The 27,263-nt window shown below is 32.1% G+C and overlaps 1 protein-coding gene across 3 annotated transcripts; it reads left to right on the forward strand.

The window, feature by feature from the left end:
• Positions 1-775: 775 nt before the first annotated feature.
• On the forward strand, positions 776-27,259 carry LOC143062692 (uncharacterized). Of its 3 annotated transcripts, none has more exons than XM_076234434.1 (20): positions 776-919; positions 1,203-1,391; positions 2,667-2,845; positions 4,668-4,791; positions 6,826-6,899; positions 11,097-11,184; positions 12,754-12,928; positions 13,438-13,613; positions 14,359-14,511; positions 15,711-15,770; positions 16,281-16,478; positions 16,887-16,985; positions 17,507-17,761; positions 18,481-19,020; positions 19,955-20,061; positions 21,999-23,258; positions 23,755-23,788; positions 24,484-24,761; positions 26,036-26,063; positions 26,446-27,259. In XM_076234434.1, the coding sequence occupies exons 2-20, from the start codon at positions 1,241-1,243 to the stop codon at positions 26,727-26,729; spliced, it is 4,263 nt and encodes a 1,420-aa protein (XP_076090549.1). In that variant the 5' UTR covers positions 776-919; positions 1,203-1,240; the 3' UTR covers positions 26,730-27,259. The 3 variants fall into 3 exon arrangements, with proteins under 3 accessions (XP_076090549.1, XP_076090551.1, XP_076090552.1); XM_076234436.1 differs by having other exon boundaries at positions 14,359-14,451; XM_076234437.1 differs by lacking the exons at positions 776-919; positions 1,203-1,391; positions 2,667-2,845; positions 6,826-6,899 and having other exon boundaries at positions 4,712-4,791.
• Positions 27,260-27,263: the final 4 nt, after the last annotated feature.

The raw sequence follows: 27,263 nt of genomic DNA on the forward strand, positions 1-27,263 counted from the left end.
AATCAGGCTTCTCAATTGTCACCAATGGTAACTCAGTGCTAGTTATTGCAAAATTGATCTTACTCCTTGCTCGTCTCCTTTTTTGGAGGAGCGACACTGCATCTGTGCTAATTTCCCAAATGCAACCTTAAGGTATTTTCCCCTACTTTCAACTTGCCCCCTAGATTCCATTTTAACCCCTCCTTCATAATTTTGTTGCCCCCTTTATCCCTCGTCCCAAACATTTTACTGGAGTTATTGGATTTGTTAGTTTTTGTACATTTTAAACTATTAGAACAAATTGCGGTATCATCTCTTCTGAGACCGGCTGTTAGATTTTGTTCAATTTTTTTAGGGTGATATTTGTACTTCCACCGTTACGTTTTCATTAAACAAATTTATATCGATTATATTTCGATTAAAAAACAAATATACGTCCTATACAATTGAAATTTCATTTTACAAATTCTGAAATTCAAAATCACCTAGTTATGACTTAGAATAAAGATATTTGATTGAACAAATAAAGAAATATCATTTTACAAATTAAGAAATGTAGAATTTCATGTAACGAACTAAGAAAATATGTTAACAAGAAATTGCGTTTACACATTAAGAAGTTTAATTTCCCAAATCAAGAAATGCAGAAATTCGTTTTAACAGATGTAAAAAAATAAATGTTACAAATTAAGAAATAACATTTTACAAATTATGAAATAACATTTTACATATTTACAAAATTTAATGTATAATTATGGCGGATATTTCCTTCCAGATACTACAAGTACTGACTTCCTATAGTTGTCAACTACATGTACGCATATGGTGTGAAAAGATTAGGGATTTTTTTTTGACTAACGTTTATATCATGAGCAAACGAAGGATATTTTATGTTGCTGTTACGGGAATATTTAACTGCACATCTGAACACATATATAAGGTAAAATATGTGTCACTTTTTTTATTTTCGCCAAAAATACACAAACGTCTGTAATTTGTTTCAACATTTGTTTTTTTGAAAGTTGTGATATATATTTTAAACATCATTCAAACCTTAATTGAAAAACGAAAAACGCTTCCGTCTTTTTGTTGTTTTGCCACTGATCAACATTTAAAGTCGCAAAATAATATCAAGCGCTTTAACAAAGTAGATTTCAAGAACTTCAAACCCCCATTAAGATAGAGATGTCTTCATTTATCGAATCTTGTATTTTGTCTTCCAGAACCTGTCCACTATCTAAAATCAGCTGTTGCTTGTAAGATGGCGAGTCTCTTACGTGACACATTTGATGCAAGACAAGTAGCTGGGGATAGCAGCACAAATAATAAACCATGGCATTGTCAAGCGTGTTTGTTTTTGAATAAAGGAGATAGAAACACGTGTGCTGTCTGTAAAAGAAAAAGACAAAAAGGTAAAGATAAAATGTACACAAAAGATATCAAATATTTGCATTCAAACACTGTTAGTGCAGTCGTTGTCTGATTCTGTGTTAAATTCCGATACGGATTAAAAAACAAGGAATTGAGCTCATACGTTAAAAGTGCACATTTCATCAGTCAGTATAGATTCGATTATTATCATGGTAACATTTGACCTAAACGATGCTAAACTATGGTAACATAATTGCTTTGCCGACGATCTTTTCATCGATTGGGCGAAAATGATAACAGTGTTGATGTACGGAAATACGTCTGTTTATTATGAAGTACAGAAGGTGAACATTTGTAATAAAAAATATCTGAAATAACACATATCTTACAATTTGATTATTTCAGGAATGATTGTTAAATTTTTCTGTCAATGAAGAAAAAACCCAGAAATTAAGTGCGCACTGAATAACCCGCATTGGTGACGTCACGGTCACATGACAACACTATGCATATGAACTGATAGACAAAAAAATGGCAGTCAATCATGAGATGTTCATATTCAAAATACTTAATTATTTGAAAATATATTGATATTGATGCATAGCCTTTTCCTACAGAAGGACACATTGAATTGAAGCGCATAAATAGATTTTCTAGAAAACTTCTTAAATGAAACGATATGAATATGAATATAACACGTTATTTCTTTGAAATTAAAGATGTTTGTGCGTTTCTCTGTGATGAATGTTTTTGTGTGTGTTTGTGCTGTATTTCTGTCACGTTGTGTTGTCATTTTAGCGATATTTTTTAACATTGTTATAAATCGGGTAGTTTGGCTAGCCATTAAACCGGGTTCAACCCACCATTTCTCTTTAAATGTCCTGTACCAAGTCAGGAATATGGCAGTTGTTTCCAAATAGTTCGTTTTTATGAATGTTGACGTTTGTTTTTGTTGCACTTCAGTTTTCCTGTTGTTCCTCTGTTTTCCTCTGATTTGTTTCCCTCGGTTTTAGTTTGTAACCCAGTTTTATTTTCTCTTTTGAACACCGGTATGTTGCTGTTGCCTTTATTCAGACCAGCATAAACAGATTTACTAATCAACATGTCCTTTTTTAAAACGGAAATTTCATTGAGAAAAATTGACAATTTAATAGCAAGCCTTGTAAAACATTACATACATCGTTGTGTAAGGCTTGCGGGTAAAAGAAGCAGTCAATATTCAGAGCGTTTCCACATTATACTTGTTCATGGTATGAATACTAATTGAAAAAGAGGGTCAAATTTCAATACATTATCTCCAGTTTATTTCGTTTTAGACGACAAACCGGGATATTATCATGGAAATATTTCCCGAGAAGAGGCATGTACTATCCTGAGCAGTAAAGATACTGGAAGTTTTTTATTTCGAGAATTAACACCAACTCGAATGATACTCTGTGTTAAACATCAACGGGGTGTGACTTCATGTAGTTTGTTTGTTGATGCAAATGGTCAGGTAATACTTACATACTATCACATTCGGGGGGTGGGGGAGTCTTAACATGGGATTTTGGGTACAGTTGTGCAGCTGGGATTTAAAAAAAACCCAACCCATTCATATATTGAATAATTGTGAAATCCCAACCTATACATATATTTCACAGCGAAATCATAATCTATTCATATATTTATCAATAACAAAACTTGGATCAAAAAGTTTCAGCAGATATGACAAAGAGTTTGGGAAATTCAGTGAAACAAACTGAAAAATTATGACCCATTGATATATCACAATTTGTCAATAACTACCTATTGATATATTTCCTCAGTAAAATTGCACCCCATTGATATATTTGACGTATCAAAAAAGGAACCCATTCCAACGGCGCATACATATATACCTTCATATAGGAAGAGACCCCCGTGGGACATACTAGCACATTAAATTATTGGGAAGAAAAAAGTAAAATTACAAAATTACTGAAATCCGAGGAAATTTCAAACGAAAAGTCACACATTAAATGGCAAAACCAAAAGCTAAAACATAGCAAACGAATGGATAACAACTGTCATATTTAAAACATGGTACAGGCATTTTCCTATGTTGAAAATGGTGGATTAAACAAACAGACATAATAGATATAAATGTCAAAAAGTGTCTGCATTCACTTTGCCAAAATTACGGTCATCTTTTACAAGTTACGGTCATCTGTTTGCCTATCAAGGTCATCCTTGTTTTGTGTTACGGTCATCTTGAAAATATTTTGATAATGATTTACGGACATCTTAGCGATTTTTTTAAATCGAATTTCCTGTTTCATGCACATTTCTCGGAAGTAATTTGTGATTTCCGTGTGAATCTTTTATAAATTTACATCGTATCAATGTATACTTTGTAAAGAATGATATAGAAACACTGTAACAGACAATACAGATACTGACCTAATTTTTCATCCGACATCTTGGGATGACCGTGAATGCAGTTACGGTCATCAGCTTTACCCCAGTTAATTAAGGATGAATAATACTAGTAGATAGAAAGAAACGTAGTTATACGAAATCCATTGGATGTATACTGAATTCGATTCGCATTAACTGATTCGAATAAGTGTAATTCGCATTCGAAACGTTTTACGTCCAAACGTAAATTCTAATTCGAATTGCAATGCGCGTCAAAATCGCTTTACTGTCCGAACGACGTTATCTTTTAATTTGTATTAACAAAAAAAGCATTTCTAATGCGAATTGGATCATGCGATATAGCTGATTCCAATCGAATCGAATAAAAAGAGAAGAGTGCGTGAACGCAATTAGCGAATTCGATTCGCATTCGATTCGAATTCAATTCGAATTAAATGTACGTGTGAACGAGGCATAAATAAGGTATACGAAATATTTTGGCTGTTATTATTTTAGCGGATTTAAGACTTTTATCAATACCTTTGCATGTACACCTTCAATTTGGCGAAAATTATTTTGGCGATTTTGTTCTATCCGCGAAAATAAGCGAAAATTTACACCCCGCGAAAATAGCCATCTAATCGGTTTGTGAACGGGATTAGCGAATTCGATTCGCTTTCGATTCGAATTCAAGTAGACTTAAATGTACGTGTGAACGAGGCATGAAGGGTACCTGAGTTTAAAAAACCATGATATATCTAATAGTTGTACATGTTATTGGCTTTAAACTAGCTTTCAATAACTGAGAGTGCTCTTATATCGGTGCTTTCTTTCTATCTTTTGTTTTTATATTAGTTGTTTTTGTGTCTCCTACCGATCTTTTGATTTATGAGGAGAAGAATTGTCATTTTTGCACGAATATACATATATTGTTTTAGATATTTCTTGGATCAAAATGGAATTTTGAGTCAATAGAGTCACTTGTTATCAGAAAAGCTCCTGAGAGAGATTTGTTTCCATGGGAAATTAAGTTGAGTGAAATAGATGTCAAATACAGGATAGGTAAGCAGATTCTAAACTCATAAAATTTTTCTAAGCAGAATGACGAGAAACAAAATCCCCAAAAATAAAAAGCAAAAAAAAATTCCAACATACTACGGATAGATAAAGCAGGCTAAATGTTTAAAACGAGATCCAAAATATGATTCGATAAAGATGGTGGGTCAATGTCATCAAGAAGGGAACAAAAACGACAAAAACTAACAAAAAAAACACAGCCCCCCAAAAAGAGGTCAATATACCGTCTTCATCGATAGAGAGGTAAAAACTATTGAATAAATTGTTATCAAAGGTACCAGGATTATAATTTAGTACGCCAAATGCGCGTTTCGTCTACATAAGACTCATCAGTGACGCTCAATTAACATTTTACCATAGATCTACAATTAACATCAAATATTCCAATTGAAAAAATAGATTAGAATAAAAGACTTAGAAAAGAAACACACATATTGCAAAAGCCATAAGAAACCTGTCGTATGATTAAAATAGCACCACATGATTGTTTCATCTACATAAGACTTATTACTGATGCTCGATCTAAAACCGATGGAAGTCCGAATCGATCACTAAAAATTAAAATGTGTGCTTATTCATTCTACATTGGCTAGGGATATAGAGGGAGGGTTAATGTCTCACAAAATATGTTTCACCCGCCGCATTTTTGTCTTGAAATCAGGAATCTTGTGTATTTTTGAATTTTGGTTCATTTATATGTTTATGAATTGTTCCTATATTGCTTTTTTCAACTGAATCCTGCACAGTTCTATGCTCAGTAAACTGGTCTATTGACCCTCTCTCTTATTTATATCTCGAACAGTTGACAATATATATATATAGAATAACTAAATGCTTTCTGCACTATAATTTGAAGGAGGAGAGTCAAAGCCGATGGACCTTGATTAAACAATACATTATTATAACTTCTGTCATTAGATGAATTTAGATGAATAGATATAGGTAGATGTGGTATGAGTGCCAATGAGACAACTCTCCATCCAAGTCACAATTTATAAAAGTAAACCATTATAGATCACGGTACGGTCTTCAACAAGGAAGTCCTTTTTTTTGAAAAACTTCTAGTTCGGACCGGGTCGCAAGGAAATATGTCCTATACATACTAATAATTTTGTAAAATATTTGATTAATTTTGTTATCAAATGAATGGTTTGGAACTTAAAACGGGATAAAACTGTCCTATTAATAACTGATTTAAAGTTAAACAATGATGGTCATACATTATGAATAATTTTGTTTTGCATGTAGATCCACATACAATGTATGTCTACGTATTTTTATGCAAAATAGCTTTCAAATGTAAAGTGTGGGCTTTCTCGATGATGGCATACTTTAGTGTTTCAATGTGATAGCAACTATAAAAAATTCGAATTAATTCCCTATCTTCATACTTTATGACTAAAATCATATGCAATAATAAGCTGGTTCTCGACTGACTACCACACTTTGTTCAGTGTAGCGTTATACAAAAAGATTCCAGTTTAGTGAAGAACAAGTAAGACTATGTTTACAATAAAGAACTGCAAATGTATAACAAACGAGTTAAATGAATGACTTTGCGAAGGAAAAAGGGGACAGTTTTAATTCAATTTCTTTTTACATGCATAAGTAGTTGCATTAAATTTAGCTTTTGTGATAGTAATTTGAGAAGGTCATGCATTTTCCTCATGAGAGATTTCAACTTCCAAGCAAAGACCGAATACAGTAAACTTGGCAATCAACGAAGGACTTCGGGAAAGTTCTGAGAGCCAACGATCTTGTTTCGGTAGTTGAAGGAATGGATACTTTAGCCTGACGCTGACAACATCTTTGAAAATCCATTAAATTATTGAATATTGATATTGCACAGTAAGGTTTTGAAAGTATGACGTTTCAATTTGAATTGAAATAGATAATATTGCTAAGCTTATTCTGTTTGTATTTTTGTCAGGTTCTGGAGGAAGGTTTTGAAAGTATGACGTTTCAATTTGAATTGAAATAGATAATATTGCTAAGCTTATTCTCTTGTATTTTTGTCAGGTTCTGGATTAGGAGAATTTTATGACGCAACATATATGAGGTCAAAAAGAAGAATATTTATCAAAGCACCTAATGTAAGATTATATGAAAATAATCGTATATGCTTTGCGTTGTAAGCGACGTCTTGAGATTCGAAACCTCTGAATCTTCAGTCACAATCATTAAAATTTTGCACAAATATTTAAACTTTTAATTATTTCGCACGTTCACAGTACACTTCTATTTCTCATGCTCCATTGAAGTAGCAACTTAATCTTGACTTAACAGTATCCTTTTAACAAAGATTGGAAATTAAGATACATACTTTTTTTTTAAATTTAAGGGGACACGATTTTGTATTTTTTTGGGGGAGCATTGTTCGCTTTTCTTTTATTTTCTAAGATAAACATCGTCAACACTTCACCCTAAGAGGACAGTACTCGGCGTTAAAGAAACTAGATGTGGTTCCTCTATGTTTTTAGACATGATATTAAAATGTCAAACGATCCAAAAACAGAAAAGTATTGACAACTACTTTAAGATTCCCGAAGCCTGTTTGGGTTTGCACATTAAGATTTGGTCTATATCTTTTATCCGCATTCAGTCCAAAATTAATTCCCAGTTTCTTAGGGCCTGTTGGAAGATTTAGAAAATGGAGAGACATATCCAAACGGAATACTTTGAGTATTTGTTGCAACAGTCTTAATTCATGCTGCAGAATCAGCTTATACAGTACATTTAGAAAGGGAGAAAAAAAATAAGTACAAAAGCAACAATAAAAACTTAAGTGGACCGTGCAGACATTTATTACTGGATTCTCTTCATTCTTGAAATTAAAGCCATACAGACCGAAGACTCAGAAATATAAAGTTGTGAATACTCCATGCCTGATTCATAAATACAATGAGATATAATTAAGATAATATGAGGCAGGCATTACCTGTAAATGGGGACGAAGTCTGTATGAATTATTTTTTTGTAACTTAAATATTAAATTTTGTTTAAAAAAAAAGAAACGGAAATACCGTAACGTTTCCGATTTTGGTTCTGTTGTTAGGGATTTAGTTGTGACGTTATTTAAATTATGACATCATATGCAATGTAAACAAAGAATTGCTATCATCAGGTAACGTTTTTTCATATCAAGGAATTATTAAAAATGAAATTGGTATTGCGCGTTCCTTCCTATTTTATACTAGACTGATAAATATATATTTTACTCAAAGTTTCATACAAACGAGACCGGAAAAAGGAAGTACATTGTACATTTCTGCGCAGGTCCGGGATTTCAAAACACGACAGAAAAAATTTGAACGATTTTGAGTTCATTAGTACAATGAAAAATTCGGGAAATTTTCCCGTATTTTTTTTTATTGAATTTTCTACTGTTATTGGGGACTCCGTCCCCATATTAAAATAATTTGAAATTTTTTTACACAGTTTTGAACGCATTTTCTATAGAAAATCAGTGTTGCAATAATATTAACGGTACAGAATTAAGGGCACCATATTGCGGAGTTTCACAATTAATGTCTCTTCAATTATGCTGGACGACATACTTTCTAACACAAACGATATAAACAGTTCAGCGCGCACACGTGCAGATCATTTGTTTCTAACATACTTTTGCAAAGCTTGCATTAAATTTGACGAACTATACACCCGCTGAAAATGCGTCTATAGTTCGTCGTCGTCGTTTGTTAGTACAAACGCTGCATTTCTTTCTAACTTCAACATTTAATGAATTATCAAAACAAATTTTTCCCACTCAAAAAGATTTTTGCTTGTCATAACTCCAAACAATGTCTAAAATTACTCAAATTAAGGTATTGTTCCCCTTTCTATTATTGCTTCTTTTTTCAATAAAAATGATTTATCATCACTTTCGTCATACATTCATATGATGAAGACGATGAACTGACCATGAAGTTAGATATGCATAGAAAGCGATGTCCTTTGTGTCTACCACATCTTCTAAAGAAGCTATTTCCCCTCGTAATAAGTTTAATAACCAACGACATGTCCATGCATATTTGACAGTTCAAACAGGTTAACACTGATTTAACGATGCATTTTTTCTACCTTTGTAACGTTTCACAAACTATAACAAACGACACACAACGTTTACGAAACTTTGGTTAGAAAGCAAAACAGTATGGGTGCATTTCTTTCAAACCAAAATTTTGTAAACGTTGTGTGCCGTTTGTTATCGTTTGCTAAACGCTACAAAAGTAGAAACAAATACAGCGTTTAATTAGTGTTTACTAACTTTCAATAATACATGCACATGTTGTTAGTAAACAGACTTGTTACAAAAGTTGAAACAAATACATCGTTGAATCAGGTTGAAGTTAGAAACGAATGTAGCGTTTGTACTAACAAACGACGAACGACAAACTGTAGACGCATTTTTAGCGAGTGCATAGTTTGTCAAAGTTTAGGTAAACTTTGCAAACGTATGTTAGAAACAAATGAACAAAATGTGTGCGCGTTTATCCGTTTGTATTGTTTGTGTTAGAAAGAAATACACTCTATATCAGTTTTGAAGAGCTGATCAAACCGAAAAAAGGACCTCAAATATAGCTAAATCCTGAGTAGGAATCTGTAGGAAGGTGTCATATATCTGATCAAGCTCTTGCCGAAGTACTGGCTACTGATTACATGATTGGTTCATTGAATTCTTTTGATTTAAAAGAGGGACGAAAGATACCAGAGGGACAGCCAAACTCATAAATTGAAAATAAACTGACAACGCCATGGCTAAAAATGAAGAAGACAAACAGACAAACAATAGTACACATGACACAACATAGAAAACCAAAGAACAAACAACACGAACCCCTCCAAAAACTAGGGGTGATCTCAGGTGCTCCGGAAGGGTAAGCAGATTCTGCTCCACATGTGGCACCCGTCATTTTGCTTATGTGATAACAAATCCGGTAAATAGTCTAATTCGGTAGGTCACATTCTTGAAAGGGAAGGGGGTTTGTAGTTACGACGTAAAGAACATATCCAATATCATTTGTGAAACTGGTGATGGCGTCCGTAAAATTTACGAAGTGATGATTTCAACCTCACCATTTGCAACTCTTTGTTTAAAAGCGTCCTTGTGATCAGCAACCCTCTATCAAGAAAATCATGATGGGAAATGCAAGCACGGGAATATCGTATTAATTTGGAGATATATAAACCGTATGCAGGTGCTGCTGGAATGTTGCTACTTAGAAATGTAAAGGTAACAATTGGAAAGCTGAAATCATCTCTTTTTGTCGTAAAAGATTGTTTTCAACCGACCCTCATTGTCAATTTCTAGATATTAGACAAGATATGAGGCCGACTTAACTGTATCTGTCGTATCCTTTATCTCTAGTTCGATGGGATAGATGCGTTCAACATAGTCACCAAAGTTTGAATTATTTAGTGAAAGAACATCATCTATATAGCGGAAAGTAGAGTAAAAGGATATTGCTAACTTCTTATCTTTCTTCCTAAGAAGTTCCTGTATGAAGTCAGCCTCATAATAACAAAGAAACAAGTCGGCAAGAAGAGGGGCACAATTTGTTCCCATTGGAATGCTGACAGTCTGTTGAAAAATACGTACTCCAAACGTAAAAAAATATGGCAATCAAGAAATCAAGCATCTTGATAATGTCAGTTTCAGAGATTTTTTTGTTTGAATTAGAGTGATCCTTCACAAAGTAGGATTTATCCCTCCCTAAGACAAGATACTTGTATCTACGCTGACCATTCGTTTTTATGCAACACAGCAATACCAACTCTTTCAATTTGTCTTTTAGTTTGGAATGCGAAATACTTGTGTAAAGTGTAGAAAAGTCAAATGTTTTAATACTAAACGTCACTTATGAGGTTTTTATAACTGACGAAACGTGCGTCTAGCGTACAAAATTTCGAATATTTTATATAGCAATCTATGATGAGTTAAAATATATTGGGAACAAAATACTTTTTGAAAATGGAGATGGTTTTGTTTATATTAAAATAAATTTTTCAACCCTTTAAGTTAGATTAAGTCATTTCCTTTTTTTTAAACGAATATCAATCAATCTTAAAAGCCCATGGCAAACGATGTTTGTCGATTGAAGATCTTATTTATAACAAAACGATAAGAAACAAAGATTGAAAAATAAAACTAATAAGGAAAATGAAGAGCACTAAAAACAAAAATCATACCAATTTGAGAAAAATATGCTAAGGGTATTACTCTTTGGGTAGAAGAATACAGTTTTTTTGGTTGATTGTATAACATAAAGATTACAGATAATTCATTTCAGGTATTTTATTTAAAGCAAGTACATGATGCAATAGACGAGGCAACAAAACTAGTGTATGTTCAGCATCCTAACGTAGTACAGTTTATAGGTAATATTTTGCTTCTTAATAAAACAAAAGATCCGTTTTTGTTCCGGCTATATGAAAGTAATGCAGACCGTATAAAAATCTCTGCGCATGCAACTGTTTTTTGAGAGACAATTGTCATTTTATTAGTTATAGAAATGAAAAATAAAAAGAATACAAGCATAGCATTTTACAAAATTGGAGAAGTCACAAAGCGTGGCAGGTTGTGAACTGTTACTAAACTCATTTTCAATTTAGCTTTGATTCAATTTATCTAAAATGTGAAGAAATTAGCCACTTGTTTGACTGACGAATCACTGAAATCACTAATCTTAGATTCTACGACCAACTCATGAATTGGTTTTATGGGAAACATACTTACTTTGTCCTGAATTTCGGATGTCAACTATCGTCTTTAATAATTTTATGTATTGGTATCAACTGACGAGTGACATGTTATCGAGGTCTCATATATAAAGACACTGAAACAGTTTTTAAATATATAAATTAACCGATTGTGATCTTTACCCTTTTTTGAAGTTTTTGACTGATAAATAAAGGCAACAGTAGAACACCGCTGTTCAAATGTCATATAAATCGATCGAGATAAAACAAATCCGGGTTACAACCTTAAACTGAGGGAAACACATCAAATATTAGAGGTAGTAGAACTCAGTCTTGATAGTCGATGCATGCATAGCAGGAAACAATTACTTGGTCGAAACCACTGTCTCGGTCCGTTTGGAGTTTTTGAACACCAGTGAACAACTGAATTTGATATTGATGTGCTTTACAAATTGATACACGATTTATGAACATCGGTAAACTTTTGTTGTCTGTCAATAGACACTTGTCGTTGTGCATTACTTGAATTATATAACGGCTCATACATATATGCACAGCGCGATATGTTTACCCTTTCTACTCCTGTAGGGTCAATGTGTTCGAAGAGTCGATGCGATTTTCCAAATTTGTTTTTGTCAAACTGATCGAAGATACTTAAAATAAATTTAGATAGAGAAATTAATGTTTTTCCTATGTAGCTGATCATCCATTCAATAAAAACCATTCATCTCGATAAAAAATTCTGATATGACATGCCCCAGTTTTATGTTAAAAAAGAATTACAGAAATAATTCGTTGCAAAGCTGGTGTTTACCTATTTAACGATTATTTATAAAATAAGACATTCTAATGATCCTCATTCTGGATAAGAAGAATATACAACCAAGAGTTGCCCATGATGTTAATGATATTGAACCCCTAGACACAAAAACTGTTTGGATCTTGTGTGGCGGCCAAAGTAAACTATGATAAAAACTAGTAAGACTTATTGAAAACATGACCAAAACTGACGTTACAACTGTGCATATTTACAAAGTCAAGACTACGTAAATGTTAATCTGATGTGCCAAAATCAAGTTATTTTGTATTAACAGTAATATGATAATATTTCTTTATGAAATTTGTAGTATTATAACCTGATTAAAAATACCATCAAAATCTTCTGGTCAATTTTAACCTTTCGTGAATTTACTCCTTCAAAGGAAATACCTGAAAATAAACTTTCTACTTATTTTATGCAAAATGCAGGCTTATGCATAGAGCACTCTCCAATGTATGTGGTGACAGAGTTTATGCCGAAAGGGAACCTACTCAATTATGTACAAAGACATCAAGAAGATATACAAGTCAACTCAATGATGTCAATGGCTAGGCAAATTGCAGCTGGTATGACCTATTTGGAGGCACAATCAATACACCACCCGTAAGTTTCAAGGTTAAGACGAATTCGTTTTTGTTTCCTTGTTTCAAAAATCAAAGGTATGTATATTTATTAAATTTTGCTATTTAGGTTGATCATAACAAATAACTATATATCAAATATGTGAAACTATATTTTTAAAATTACATATTTGCCTTAGCCAATAAACACTTTAACTTCTGGAATTTAATGTAAAACTGTCACAACTTCCAAACCTACAAAAATCTAAACAATATATATTTTGAGATTTTGTAACTATTTAGATATTAGTCGATACTCTATACAAAATTAAATTGACTACAAGATATATAATGGAACATTATGATGAAGGTATTCTATATTTGTTGGTAATTTAGTAGAAAATATCAGCCAGTATTATTATGGAAGATGGAATATGATGTATGATAAAGAATTTTTAAATACAATATTTTTCGATCTATATATGCAAGATGATTTTATACACGTTTCAAACCTTACAAAACTTATTCAGTTTAAAACGACTGTTTATGCAGGAACCTCTCTTTAAGACAATGTTTAATAAGTGAGGATGATACTATAAAAATTGGTGGCTATGAGATGTCTAAACTAATGGTAACTGACAAAATTATGAAGATTCTCTCATCTGGTCTATCAATGGCTCCGGAAACTAGAAATTCAAATATTTTGACCAGCATGTCAAATGTATGGGGTAAGTTATATAATTCTGTCCAAGTTCGGAATTAGTGGGCCTGAATGAGGTTACCAAGTCAATGAAAAAAGGGATACAGGTCTTTTGACTAATATTCCGTTATACACTAATATTTGGAGGACTTAATTGAACGCTATATCCCGTAGGAAAGTACATGGTGTCATTATACATACTTTTTTTTTAATAATAAATTAAATTAAGAATCCTAAACAATATTAACAAACTTGCATATTTTAAGTTTTTGCTTTTTGCATATAAACATAGTAAAATGATGGCCATTAGAGTTGAAAACTGTTTCTGGTGTATTCTTTAATGAACTATTTAGTTAGACCTAGTTATTTGAGGAAACTATCTAATAAACAATAATATACGTTGGAGAACCCCTGAAACTGTTGACTTTCATAAATGTTGAACAAAATGGAAATCACCTATATAAGATCAATAGAGCAACGGAAATCAACTTTGTATATTATATAAACGATAATACTTGTAATAAATTAAATAAATTAAATAAATAGATAAACAAAGCGGTCCACTGGATGTGAATACTGTGCAGTATGGAACCAGTTTGAATTTTTATTATTTTGTTTGTAAATCCGGAGCCATTACATGTCATTATAGCCCCAACTCTTTTTTATATCTCTACATATAATGTCGTATCTGTAATTCATCCTTGGTTTATTTTTAAAGAAATTGATGGATGGATGTTTCATTTGATAAATATTTTAAATTATGTATTTTTAAGGATTCGGTATAGTTTTGTGGGAACTTACGTCTTTTGGTAGATCGTTATATCCCGGAATAAGCTATAACGAGATGTACACTACATTAGAGAAAGGTTATAGAATGCCAAAGCCACAAAATTGTACTCTGGAATTGTATAAATTAATGCTGAAATGTAAGATATATTAGAACGTAGAAAAATGTACATTAGAAGTTTGAATATCTTGACACCACCCTGTTGAATTCATTCTCGAATTTTAAGTACGTGTGGCAATTAAGAACTTGTCATATGATGTTTTTTCATGTCCCACAATGAAAATTAAGCGATGACTTTTACCTTCCTCCTTTTTATAACTCTTGCCTTTGGATAACATGTCACCAACGGTGACCAAGCATTTTTCTTATTTAATTCCTTTTTGTTGTTGAAATTTACATACTTTTTTCGACACTTTAAGTATAGCCCTCAACTTGTTCATCAACTTCACCTATTTCAAAAAATGGGTATTATACAGATTCAAAACGTTTTGGACCACCTCAACGAAAATGGCTTTAAGGTTCATCATTACTTTTTGGCTAAAAAGGCCATATTTACACGACACATCTTTCTCTGAGTAAAGACAAGCCTGTGCACCTGGAAAATTTGTAGGCATGGCAGGAAGTAGAAAATTGAATTTTAAATTTCATGTTTTGGAAATTAGAACTTCCTGCTATGCTACATACGTTTTCTAGGTGTACATATTTGTCTGTACTCAGGGTAAATATTGTGGAGTAAAAACTGGCGTATATGTTTAATTCCTTCTGATAAGCTTTACCTATTCAAGGCATTGTTTACTAGATGGATTTAGTATGAATATATATAACTCAGTAAATAGAAATTCGGCAATCATATCACATCGCGTTTGTTTTATAAAGCAAGATACGCTTACCATGTCTGTGAACACATTCTCGCTCCTGTCAGAGTTCCGGGGATTCTTTCAGAGTTTTTTGTATACCTTCATTTGTTCCTTCTCTATCAATATACTCGATTTGAACATCGACAAAAAATTGAAAACAACACGTTTAATAATTGCATACGTCCGACGCACTTCTGGATTTACCTTCATCAGGAACGCTCAAAGCAGCTGTCATTATTTCTCAATAGACAAGTTATATAACATCTTTTTACATTTGTATTATACTAAATTCAGAATTCTGGAAAATTTAGTGGTGAGTAAAATGTGAGGGAACAAAGAACAAATAGTACTTATGACGAACAAATGCAGAGTTCATATCAATAATTTTATGCACAAAGCTTTTCATATTCTTATTTGCAATGGACAGTGTTCAATGTTCATAAATTGGTATTTTACAGTGTTTTACATAATTATCTATCAGGTTGGCATTGGGTACCTGAAGACAGACCAACTTTTACAGAGATATGTAAAACATTAGAAGGTCAGTTGTAAAGATAATGAGTCTTAGGAAGAGATTGATGAAATATACAAATAAAACTGATTAAATATGATATAATGGTTGAAATGAGAGTGAGATAAATTATAATAACATTATATTAGATAGAAAATATTGTAATTAAAAGAAGCTGAACTACTACTTATAACAGCCAAAAAAGTTAGTTTACGTTTCTCAAAGTTGTGAAAGCTATCACACATGTAAAAAAGATAGGAAGCTAATATGATGTTAAATTAAAGTATGGGCATTTATCTTAATTTGCCGGATATACTGATTTCAACGCTCACTAACATAAAAAAAAGAAGGACACTATTTCAAATTAATAAAATAAGATGAAGAAATATTGTATGAAAGCAGTACATGATTTGAAATGAAATGTTTAGATATTTTTCACTGCTTAATATTAAAAATGATATGATTGAATTATTACATGAACGTTTTATCCAACTATCCTCTTCTGATATCTTGTTAATATCGTCTGTGATTGTTTTGAAGATGATAACCTCACGAATGAAAAGTGTGGTAATATTATTTCCAACATTGTCAAAATATCGAACGTACCGCCACAGATGACAGTACAGACCATTAAGTTATACGTAGAAGGTTTATCAGAAGATATGAAATCAAGTGTTGGACATATACGGTTTGATGATAGTAGCAGTACTGCTCTCATTGATTTCATTACAAATGAAGGTTGGTTTATAGATGTTGATTGAGGGGGATTGATAGTTATGTTTAAAAATTACTAACTGCAATCAACTTGTATTTTATTGTAAAACTTTAAATAGCAAAAACTAAAATTCAGTTGCAAATTACTAGTAATACAATGAAAAATGGTTTTACCCGCGGAAAACTAGAAATCTAATGATTTTGTCAAACTAAAAAGGTACAATCCACAAAAAAAACTTTAGAAATCTGAGATAAATAGTATGGCATGTAATAAACAGTAAGCTTATAAAGTCATATTTCTCTATATCGAGTCAACATGATTTTTATAATTTCATATCAGTTTGTCTTAGTATCAGTCTATTTCGAAAAACATTTAATCTATTTTGCTTATTTTACATTTGTAATTTCTACCCCTTTACATTTTGTTGTTAGCTGCTGAAAAATTCATATTGATGGACCTCAAAGGAATTGAAGGCGGTCAAGTGAAATGCGAAAGATACATCCCAGAATCACAGGACGATATTGACGATGGTGAAATAAGCATAAATACAATCATATATATAAATTTTAATTTTTTGGTGAAAAATAAAAACAGAAATACTAATTGTGGTTTGTATATAAAGGAAAGACAATTTGTTAAATATAAACAGCCATTGGCTGTTTCGTGCCCTTAAGTAGGGTTGTTGTCCTCTATTTCTATTACCAATTTTAATCATTTAGATTTCACTCACAATGTTGCAAAAACATATCAAATAGAAAAGAAGAAATAAATACAGGAAGATGTGGTGTTAGTGCCAATGAGACAACTCTCCATCCAAATAACAATTTAAAAAACCCATATATATCAAATCATTAAAGAGAGACAGATTCACACGCGTTGTCGTTGTTTCTAAATCAGGCATGAGCCGAATGATTGCAATTTAATGCATTATATTACAAATTGTGTATAGAATTTATATATTTTCTTTAACAATATGATAAACGTAAAATTCTTTTGAGTATCATACTTGTAGCAGCTTTCTATGTGTTGTAATTGACTAATTCTTTTTCAGTAATATCAGAAATTAAAAGTTTAGGATTTGAGACAGTTCTGGGGTTTGAGGAAATCATGAAGAAGGGCAGCTACAAATGCTACTGGAACCGTGTTTATTTGGTAGGAAATTACAACATTGGTAAGACGACCTTAGCTAAAGTGCTTGTTGGAGACCCAGTACCCGAGGTCAGACAATCAACAGACGGAATATGGCTTTATATAGGATTAGCAGGAATGGACATCGATCAGCAGAAGTGGATATTTTTACCAAAAGGTATCTAGCAAGGCGTCAACTTGCTATCTGACTGTTAAGCGTTTCATAGCAAGATTTTCTCTTGATTGCCATACAATTTTATTTATAGCTTGATCACTAAAATTCAAGATTTTGCTTAAGACTATGTAAATATAAGTAATTAATATTTTGTATCGTGACCGTAGATTAGATTTGTTTTTAGTACAAATTTAAAAAAGGCAGTATTCTCTAAATTCCAGAGAGTTTAATGCTTTGAAAAAATTGAAGGTTATTTTGCTCTTATTGTCAGGATTTTAGTAAATGTATTTAAGGGCAAAAACCCTATTTAATTTAGCTGTTTTTAGACAAAAGCTCAGTAATTAAGCATTTTCACTAAAGTCAAGAGTCACAACCTTGACCTCCCTTAAGCACTTGTTAACTAATACAAAAATCATAATAACTTTAAGTTTACTTTTGTATTCAAATTGAATTCATTTCATTTGCTGATTATCGTATTTTAATATACAACATGTAGAATTGTAACACTTTAAAAGTATCTTGTTAGAGTTAATGGGGCACATAGTTAATTATAGTTATTACTGAAAAAATTGAAATTCCCCTTAACTGATTAATATATGTCATAACGTGAATAATAAAAATTTACTATATTTTGGAAACAATTGTCAACCAATTCTTCAATGAACGCTGTAGAAGTATTTTTGTGATTTTAACAATATATATCATAAGTAAACTTTTAATAGGAAGTGGTACAAAAACAGTCATATCTTCCATGTTGATGTCTTTGTCAAGTCAAGAAGATCGTAATCCTCCAATTGAAGAACCGATTGAATTACCTGTACAAACTGGCTCAATAGAGTCGAACACAGAAGAGGCGGTGAATGCAGATACAATTTATTTTACGCCTGGCACTAAGGACAATTTACATGGGTTCTTTGATAGAGAAATTTCACAGATTGAAAAAGATAGTGAGATGAACACGTTTTTCGAAAATTTGAGTCACATAAAAGAACGTGTAATGGGAAACATTATAGAGGCAATGTCTAATGAAAAGATTCGGGAGTTAGTAATCGAGGTTGCTAGAGATGGAAGATACAAAATGAAAATCGTCCCTATAGATATTTGGGACTTTGGTGGTCAGAAGGATTACTATATGACACATCAGTTGTTTATCACAAGCCGGGGAATTTTTGTGCTTATGTTTAACGGAAGCCAAAATATGCACCAACACATGTCTGACTTATCATTTCTACCTGGTCACTATGGTAAACCGACCATTGCAGGTAAGTTTCATCTTTCACTTATTTTCGAAGTTAAAGGGGGTTAATAAAAGTTGTGTTTTCAGCAATGTTTAAAATCTTCGCACAATCGTTAAAACGAAAATGCAATGTCGTACAGTTTAAATTACAATGTTAGCTTTTTTCTATTGATTAATGATAAATTATAAATTGCATTGAAATGGATTCCAGCATAAATATCTTTTTCGATGTGAAAATGGTAAATAAAGGCAACAGAAGCATGAGCGGTATACCGGTGTTCAACATTATATATCGATTGAGAGAAAACAAATCCGGGTTACGAACTACAACCGAGGGAACCACATCAATTATAATAGGAAACAAAGAAACAAAAAACGCACATTTAAGTGCAACGAAAACAAATATTCTTGTTTTCTTCTCAAAATACCACAACAAAACAAAAACAAAAGGAAAACGATTTAAAAAAAAAAACAGTATGTCATGTTATGTAAAGTTGCTACCACAGTGTGACCTTTTCGCTTGTTTAATTAATGGGTAAAGCAGACACACTACTTTAGCAAGTAAATTCGTACTGCTATTTCAAGTACTAGGGGGGAATTATCACATCCTTAAACTTATTACTATATAAGAAAAGGGTATTTTTCATTAATGTCTTTTGTGGCATCACTATGAAATGTATTTTATTTACTAATGAAAAACGTTTTGATAGACTGCCAGTTGATCAATTCCAATGGATGTGAGGCAAATAATATACCAGGAAAAAACTAGTCACTCAGAAAGAAAACTGAAAGATCATCTTAAGAAAATAAAAGAGCAGCTAAACAAACCCCATAAACATATATAAAAGGAGTAAGGATTTTATCGATATGATAGTATATATAAGCTATATTGTGTATATAAAAGAAGGATGTAAACGATTATCTAATATCGGCATTACTTCATTAAATTTTCATTTCAGTGTACCTAAAACATTGGGTGAATTCTATATTGACCTTCTGCAGACGGGTAAAGGAATGTTTCCCGAGAATTTTATTTGTGGCTACACATAAAGATCTGGTTCCCAAGGTATTAGTTTTACTTTAACTATTTTAATTCAGATCAGTATAATATAGGGTCATTTACCAGCACAATTTTAAAAGGAAGTAATGAAAGATGACTGACGCCACCTAGATTTCACACCCAAAATAATAGGCAGAAGTACATAAATTTTCTACTGCCCTAGTAATATTAAAAATCAAAATTGAAATAGTGTGATTAGAGTGTTGGTCATTGGTGTAGAAATAGCGAGAAATTTGGAGGAAACTCACTGTGACGAGCAACATTTTCTGGGCCAAATTAAGCAAAGGGTGTTTTCATTCATACTTCTTCAAAAATTCTGGAACCGTTGTGACCCTTAAAAAATGCCATTTTTCAATCAAAAAAGCTGCGGCACCATATATGTTTTGTAGTTTAATTTACACCCAAATGTGTTGATAATTCAGAATTTGACATTTTTATCAACAGATCTTAGTGAAATCGCAGGACACAAAAAGACTACCATGGTCGCTTATGCAAATAGTAACATTATTTTAACCAAAAAGGTTGCTGTATTACCAGCTAATGATTAACGATATGACTCAACCTACTTTTAATATGTTCACCGACTATGTAAAACGCATCTATCTACTCGAACTTGAAATAAATGATAGCGAAGATACGATTAGGGACGTTTCATATCTTGACTAACATATAAACGCTGACAGCGAAGGTCGGTAGGTAACAAAATTGTACAACAAAAGGAAACATTTCAACCTCTTAATTTTGTGAACTAGTATTTCATTTCAACATTACAGCAGGACTTGAATATAAGGTGTATTTCGATTACGAAGCCCTTTGGTTTCCTATCACGATCTCTTTGATAGAAGGTCGCTTTTTACAAGGACGTTATAATACCAATGGTTTCAAGTGGTAAAGTTGGTCATATGTCTAATATTACGATTAAGGTTGACCGTAATGGGAAATCTGGGGATTAGATGACTACGAATATGTTCCAACTATCGTAACCAAAACGCTGTCCTCTTTTCCTTGAATGGGAAATCACCGAATAATACTTATCATATAGGTTTTACTCACCAGAGTAACATAACTAGTTTCACTAGTTGAGTAGAACCTGCCTACCCTTTTTGAGCACTCGAGTTTCCCCGATGTTTTTGATACGATTCGTTTTTCTCAGTCTTTAGTTTTATGTGTTTTGTTGAATGGACTTATTCCTATGTTCTAAATGAACGTGTCTGTGTTCCTATTGCAAGAAAATGTCGGGCAATGCAAAGATTGCAGTAAACATACATCTAATCCAAGAAAAATGGATAGAACACATGGACTGACACAAAATAGAAGTACAAACAAATAGTCCGAAAAACGCTACACGAAAACTTAAAATAGGCAACACAAATGTACCATAACATCAGGGTGGACGTAGTTGCCCCAAAAGGTTAGCAATGCCTGTCCCACAAATTTCTCTAAACTATATCCGTATCGCATACAGCAATTCAGGCAGCATTATATTAAAGACAACATGGTTCAGTAAACCCATGTGAAAATTAATTAAACAAACAAAGATAGTAATCGAGTCTACAAAAGGATTATTGGAGCATTATGTTGAAAGCGGACATGTTTTTATTAATTTAGAGACAAGTAATAAAGATTTATATGCACAAGATAAAAGTTTGTTTCAAAAGATAATATTGAATTAAGTTTTATTTCAATATCGAAATACTAGTAACTCGTTCTCATCCACTATCAGTCTTGTTAAGATATTCTTAATTTTGTATTTTGATAGTGTCAATTTCTAGTCTTGCCTTCCGAAAAGTTCCATTTGAAAATGAAATGGTTGACAAAGTATAAAGCTCGTTATAATGTAATTTTCAATGTCATGTTTACTCACTACTTTTTTTCTAAACTGAGATACAAACATACAAATGTTTTAGTAACAGATTTAACCTGCTTTTTACATTTTATTTTAGAATGAAGTGGAACAACAGCGACAATATCTTATACGATCAATCCATGAACTATTTGAATACCATTCTGGATATGGCCATTTAGAATATCAGAATCTTTTATTCATCGATGCCAGAGACAGTTCAGACAAAGAGATTGCAATTCTTAAACAACTGTTAATACAGAGAGCAATTGATCACCCACGATGGGGAGAAAACATGCCTACGGCCTGGGTTCCTTTGGAGTTAGAACTATTACAGGAAGTTGAAAACGGTAACAACATTATTTCAAGATCCCAGTTAGAAGCATTGAATAATGAAAACAAGACATTCACTTTGACTCCAAAGCAGCTGGAGGGTTTTCTGAAAATTCAACATTCGTTGGGAAAACTAATATATTTTGATGAAATGAACCTAAGAAATTTTATCATTATAAATCCTGTTTACCTGATAGAGATTCTGCGTTCCATTGTCACTGATAAACAGTTTTGGCAAAGAGGAGAATCGTGTACGGAGTCGTTTCAACGTTTGAGAAATGAGGGTATAATAGAAAAGAAAACCATTTATTCAAAATGGGAACAAGATGAATTCAGCCACATTCTTCCGTTCAAAGAGTTTATGTTAGATATTTTAATCCATCTTGATATTATTGTATCGCCTCGTACAGATCTTCAAAACCTCCCGTTACCCCTTCACACCGTTTCCTTCTATCTTGTTCCTTGTATGATTACAAACCCCGACATAACCAACTACGTAGCAACGTACTGCAATGACAATACCAGTATAGTCCTTGCCTATACGTTCGTGGATGATGTCATTCCGCCAGCATTAGCATATAGGTTTTTAGGTTCGATTTTAACTATGTGGGATCTAAAGATTTATAATGGAACACGTATGATGTTTTGCGATCTTACAGTAGTTGAAATCGATGATGATCACGACGTTGCTGTTCAAGTCAAAGACAAGAGAGTAGTCGTATCTTTAGTACACCATGACAATAAAAAGAGAATAGTCCCAACACTGGCATCTTCTATCCAGGAATGTCTCACTGCTGCTTTCTTTAGAATTTCAGAATTTTACTCCTCCCTTTCTTCAGACAGTATTACCAATAAAGGACTAAACACGACAATGCCGTTTGAACTTGAATTTGGTGTATTTTGTCAATCATCAATGTGTTACCTCCATCATCGAAAGATGCCGTCAGCAATGAAAGTAGCATGGGAATGTCAACAGCACAGAACGGAGCATGATGTCCGGTACTTGCGTTATTGGTATGCAGACAAGGTATGAATAAGAAAAAAGTGATTAGGATACTATGAAACGTTTTTAACAGTGTAGCCGAAGTGAAAAAAGATACTTTAAATTTACTTGTTGCTTTTTCAAAAATCGTATAACTTGAGTCTGTTATAGTGAAAGATAAACAGAAGAATAATAAATAATAACAAATTATGTAATGTGATGTAATTGTTGAAGATACATGCGAATATCACATAAAAAGCTGTTTATTCCTTTACTCTTTGTTTTATTTTCATACGTAAAGTAGTAAATAAATTGAGTATTGTTTAACCTTTAACTAGTCGATACCTTCCATAACTTTGATTTTTTTATCATCTTTTTTATTTCTGTCAAATGTGAATGAATTGATTGAAATAGATTTATTGCTTTACTCTTTTTTTACATTTGGATATTTTGTAAATATTGTCTGTCTAAAGACAGAAAAAATAAAATGAAAACTTATTTTCCAATCTTTCATTCTTTATACATATTATTTTTCATATAGAAACATGCAGAAAGTTGCTCAGACACATGTTCTGGTATGTATAAAGTTTTCAAAGTTATTTATATATTTATTCAAAATAAAGAAGTAAATTGACGACATACAACTTTGTTAACATCATACATGTAATTGTATTACTTAAGTTCTATAAATATTCACAAATATTTATATATATATTTTCTAAATGAAATGGCTTAGTATTTCCACGTGGAAACAGCTTACCTTAAAAAAAAAGCGAAACAAAAATTAAACACACATGACATTATCAATTAGATAAAATTTATCTTTTAACATTAAAAAAAACAGAAAACATTCCAAGTAGTGTGCACTAGTCAAAGTGGAGAATGGAAACATACAGCCAACAACCCTACTAAAGAGAAGAACGCTGCCCGAGGTCACCAAAGGGTATTCAACGAAGCAAGAAAATCCCGTACGTGGAGGCGGGCTTCATCTGGGCTCTAAACAGAAACGTATACTAGTTCAATGAAATGGACGACAAAATAATCTCTGATACAAATGAAGCAAAATTAAGATTAAAACACAACACAAATAAAATCTAGAGCATCTTACAAGCGCAACGATGCGTTAACTCTAAATTTCTGCATTCTAGAAACTCATAAATGTTTTTGAAAAGATCGCTACTTAAATAAAGTTCAAGGAACTCGGATATCATTAACACCTGTTCTATAAATTTAAAATTTGAAACGAAAATCACAGATATTTATGCTACAGGTCCAGGAAAATTGGAAATTGAACAGTTTCCAAGTGATCAACATCTAAGACGACTTGTCACAGAGCTAAACATCAACACCTGTAGAGAACTGGCTATCAGTCTTGGTATGAAGGTCCATATTTGGGAAGATTTGGAATACCAATTTCAACATGATAACATTGATAACATCAAGTTTATGGCTTTATGGAAATGGAAACAAAAGCATAAGACAGCATGCATTGGGGATTTGATACAGGGACTGAAGAAATGTAATACAAACATACACACTATCTGCCAGGTATGATTGTAGCAGAAAATACTATACATACATGTGATCCAAATAGTTTTTCCATGAGTAAAAATATCTAATATTATGCGGCAGTTAATTTATGAAATAATAATAAAAAAAGTGTTTTAACTGTGACCTATACTTCATTATGTCTGTTTATATAAATACTTTACTGTTTAATGGCTAATCATCACCATATCAGTGGTTTTTGTATCATCAGATTGCTCAAATTTCCAATGATAAGAGTTGATCGTTTAATGGACGTAACATTGTTAACTAGTTCCATTAGTATATTAAAGTATAGTTGTAAATTTCCTTTTTTTCAATACTCATTATATTCTTGTGCCCTCATTGCCGGATGGTCTAAGTTGATCATCTACTGTATCACTAGCATGCACAACTGATGTTAAAAGTTTGAACCAAGCATGTGTAAGGTGCATTCGACTAAAATTCTAATCCACATAGGATGCAAGCTTCCCTGTCGAAGGTAATTAACTTTCTCCGATCATTCCGGCTTCCTCCCTAAAAAAAAAAACAGTCCCCGAAGAAATAGAGTTTTCCCTACTTTTCCAAAATGGTTTGAAAAGTTTTCAAAGACTGATTCTGGTAAAAGCTACTATTGTCTGAAGAAAAATTATATTTTGCAAGCTCATTAAAATTTATGTTGTCCAAAAAATATGTTTTATACATATGTCTTTAAAAAGGATCTTAAACTATAGTAAACTATGGTTTATACGGCTTAATATAAATTTTTTATACAAATGGACATACGTTATGGGTAGAATTGAAATTATTAAGATATCTTTCTTCCAATAGATAGTTACAGGCGAAATTGGTCTTATATTAATGTGGCTACTGTGTTAATGTCCATTTAGGTCGTATAGCTCTTCAAGCGTTCAGTTCCTATACATCATTGGCTTTGAAATATTCGGCTTTGACCGGTACTAATGAAGGTAAATCCAGAAAAGTGTTTCGGACGCATGAAATGATAAGTGATGTTATATGCTCGAATTGTAACTAACGTATACGTATAAGATTTAATTTAATTAATTGGTGTTTAACTTGTGTTTCGGTACTTTCAACACTATTGTGCTTTTTTTGTTTTGGTCAGATTTTATTGGCGGAGGACGTAGATGAATAATCGGAGAGAAATATACTTTAACGACATTGACATTTTTTCACTAAGAATTTAATTTTAAACATGAATTCAAGGTTATAAAGTTTGTATTTATTGTAACATTATTTAAGTTCTTCTTTTTTTATTTAATTGCTATTTTTTAAAGGTTTTTCGGGATGTGTGCATTAATTGTGGTAAGTAGAAAATTAATAATTTGTTCTAAATTACCTCTTAAAATATACAAGATGTGTGCATGTTTTAAAATGCAATGATGCAATAATTTCAAGCTCAGTTTGTGTTTATACAAGATTTCCTAATAACTATAATAGTAACTGATTATTTCACTTTAATTGGTTCATTTGATCTTTACGGGGTTAAATTGAAGCTATTGTATTTAATGATACTTTTATTCATGTGCTATTTGCATGATATTTTTTTCCTTTTCTTTTTTTCTATTTAATGAAGACACCACTACCTTAGTGTATTATTCTTCTTTGAAGATTTAGGAAAATAACAGTATGATAACAGAGTAATGTAATATGCTGCTATAAAGGGCATTACAAAATTATATTTCAGATTTATCTGAAAACATTCTTGATGATGAACCTACTCTACAATCGCTAAAAGCCGTTTCAGACTACATTGGCAACAGCTCCCTTCAACTTGGCGTTGAACTTGGATTAGACGTACCACAACTTGAGAATATCCAAAATCAACTCAAAAACAAACCCTTAGAGCAGACGCGTGAAATTTTGACTCGATGGAGGGCATCTGATCACCTTACTCCTTCAGTGAGATCGTTAATCAAAGCATTATATAGAATAGATAAAGCCGCTTGTGTAGACTACCTTTATTTTTAAAGATTGGAAAGTTGTAAATTAAGACTTCCGTTAAACCGATCTCGCTTAGACTGGCAGAATCTTATCAAACTGTGATATAATATAATAACGAGAGAATACGGACAGTGATAAAAAACAAATATCTCACATTTATTACAACTAATAAATATCTTGATAAACAACTGTTGAAGTTTAGGCGACAGGACCGAATGAAATCTTGAATGTATTAATCAGATATTTGTTTGAAGTGTATTTAAGTAGAAATGATTATTGTCCATTCAGAGACATATGATGTGTATTTTATAATCAATTTTCCATTTCCAAAACTGTACAGCATTACCATATTTTTTTTTAGTAAAAACATGAAAAAATAATCAATATTTCGGATAAGTTATATCCTTTATCAGTAAGATGTCAAATGATTCTTATCTTGACATGTGGTGATTAAACTGATGCCATAATATTGAACGTCATAAAAATTATCCCGAATCAATAAACTGTTAAGTTTTAATATTGATGTTTAGGAGGATGAATACATTCCTTAAAACTGTGACA

The sequence above is a fragment of the Mytilus galloprovincialis genome, chromosome 2, assembly GCF_965363235.1.
Source record: "Mytilus galloprovincialis chromosome 2, xbMytGall1.hap1.1, whole genome shotgun sequence".
In the NCBI taxonomy this organism is placed as follows: Eukaryota; Metazoa; Mollusca; class Bivalvia; order Mytilida; family Mytilidae; genus Mytilus; species Mytilus galloprovincialis.